General features: G+C 53.9%; 1 protein-coding gene across 1 annotated transcript; it reads left to right on the top strand.

Annotated features, from left to right (window-relative positions):
- Positions 1-308: 308 nt before the first annotated feature.
- adra2b (adrenoceptor alpha 2B) lies at positions 309-2,237 on the top strand (the record flags this gene model as incomplete). Its single annotated transcript, XM_079757256.1, has 2 exons — positions 309-418; positions 651-2,237. Exon 2 carries the CDS (start codon positions 684-686, stop codon positions 2,235-2,237), a length of 1,554 nt encoding a protein of 517 aa, XP_079613382.1. The 5' UTR covers positions 309-418; positions 651-683.
- Between the last annotated feature and the right edge of the window lie 297 nt (positions 2,238-2,534).

Below are 2,534 nucleotides of genomic sequence, written 5' to 3'. Positions count from 1 at the left end.
TTTATGGGCATTCTCCTGTTGATCAATGTGTTGTTGAGCGCAAATGCGCACGGAGGGCGCAGCTCATGTTACCATTTACTATCCATCACTCCCCGTCTCCCGTGATGACACCGAGTTCTAAGTATTAAGTATGGTTTGTTTTATTCTGCCGTCCATAAAAACGTTGAAACCCAGAAACATCCCACGGGATAAGAACAAATCATCTTCGTGGGTCGTTGTGAGTTTGCAGCCGGTGAAGATCACCCAAAACTCTCTATAACATGAAGTGTGTGAGAACAGTCTGATCCGCAACGGTAGAATCTCGTCCGTCTCTGGACGTCACAGGATTTATACGATTAAAATGGACCCGAACTCGAAGGACCTGCCGTGGAAGATGCGAGGAAGCTAACGTTTAACAAAAAACATCCAAAAAATAAAGGTAATTACAATCCTTAAATGTATAAATACACGATATGCATTAAATATAACATATTTTCATTGCATCAAAAGTGTATTTTTTCAATATAATTGTAGGATGAATTATACCATTTATTAAAGCCTGTTATAGTATTTTAATATATTGTCATAATTGTAATATAAGTGAACAGATTAACGTATCCATAAAATAAAACCAAAAACCATCATATTTCTATATCTATATTTCTGCTAAGACTTCTCTAACGCCGAGGGAGTCAGATCCCGCCATGGCCACAACAATGGACAGTGGCTGCTCCATGGAGCTGAGTGTCTGGAACGTCAGCGCTGCCGCCGGAGCGTCCGTGCCCTGCAACCAGAGCGTCCTGAGCTTCGCCCCCTACTCCCCGGTGGCGACGGCCGTCTTCGCCACAGCCATAACCCTCATGGTGGTCTTCACCATCGTGGGCAACATCATGGTGATCATCGCGGTGCTCACCAGCCGCTCGCTCCGAGGTCCGCAGAACCTGTTTCTGGTGTCGCTGGCCGCCGCCGACATCCTGGTGGCCACGCTCATCATCCCCTTCTCGCTGGCCAACGAGCTGCTGGGCTACTGGTACTTCAAGACGCTGTGGTGCGAGATCTACCTGGCGTTGGACGTGCTGTTCTGCACCTCGTCCATCGTCCACCTGTGCGCCATCTCGCTGGACCGCTACCTGTCCATCTCCCGCGTCACCTACAGCAGCCAGCGCACGCCCAAGCGCATCAAAGCCGCCATCGTGGTGGTGTGGCTGATCTCAGCCATCATCTCCTTCCCCCCCCTACTGTCTCTGAACAAGAGCGAGGAGGGCGCTCCCGGGAGCGAGCGGGGCCCTCAGTGCCAGCTCAACGACGAGCGCTGGTACATCCTGTATTCCACTATCGGCTCCTTCTTTGCCCCGTGCGTCATCATGATCCTGGTGTACATCCGAATCTACCAGATCGCCAAGCAGAGAACGCGGTGCCCGCCGGGAGAGCCCCGGAAAGACGGCGTGGGCAGTGCCACGCCGCGCCAGCCCGCGCGCCACGCGCACGCCAACGGCAACGACGAGGAGGACAGCACGCCGCCCTCCACGAAGAAGACCTCCAACGCGAGGCCCCCGACCCTGGCGATCACTGCCTCTCCCTCCCCGCAGGGTTCCCCGTCGCCCCCCGACGCCACGCCCAACGACCTCCTGCATCCGCCCTCCCCTACCCCTCTCAAGACCCAGGCCCGCCCGCCTGCGAATGCTCCGCCCCAGGCGAACTCCTCCAAGAACAAGGCGGGGGGGAAGAAGGGTAAGAAGGGCCTGGGGCGCAAGAAGGCAGAGAACAACAACGGTGACAGCTCCAGCACCGAGAGCGACACGGAACACAACCACAGCACGCGGCGGGGCAGCACCAGCATGGTGGGCTCCCCCGCAGGGGGGGGGATCCACTCCCCCGCGACCATCCAGCGCTACCGCGAGATGATAGCCACGTCCAAGGGGTCGCTCCTGGCGCCGGGGAGGAAGTCCAAACCGGAAACCAATCCGGGCGCGGCGAGACGCAAGGCCATGATGAACAGGGAGAAGCGCTTCACCTTCGTGCTGGCCGTGGTGATCGGCGTCTTCGTGGTCTGCTGGTTCCCCTTCTTCTTCTCGTACTCCCTGCTGGGCGTGTGCCCGGAGGCCTGCATCCTGCCCGACCCGCTCTTCAAGTTCTTCTTCTGGATCGGCTACTGCAACTCCTGCCTTAACCCGGTGATCTACACAATCTTCAACAAGGACTTTCGGAAAGCCTTCAAGAAAATACTGTGCGACGGCACAAAGGGTACATTTTTCTAGCAACAACCCTCATGAGTCAACGTGCCCGGGACGCAGGATTCTTAGGACAATCACCATCTAATCAATAGAACTTTACTAAAGTCTTTCAAAAGGGCTCCTTAAAATGTGTTCATCCATTGAAATTTACGCTCAAATCTGGGCAGTTAAATCTGTCCACAGAAACAGGAGAGGACCACTTTGCCAACCTATGATAGGGGCTGGATAAGCACATTTTTCATAAGATGCAGGGTAGTTAAAAAAACATTAAATTAAGATATACATTGAATGCTCCACCATCATCATACTTTACTATTGCTA

This window comes from Pollachius pollachius, assembly GCF_949987615.1.
Source record: "Pollachius pollachius genome assembly, chromosome: 1".
Classification (NCBI taxonomy): Eukaryota; Metazoa; Chordata; class Actinopteri; order Gadiformes; family Gadidae; genus Pollachius; species Pollachius pollachius.
This window is presented reverse-complemented; position numbering and strand designations above follow the sequence as displayed.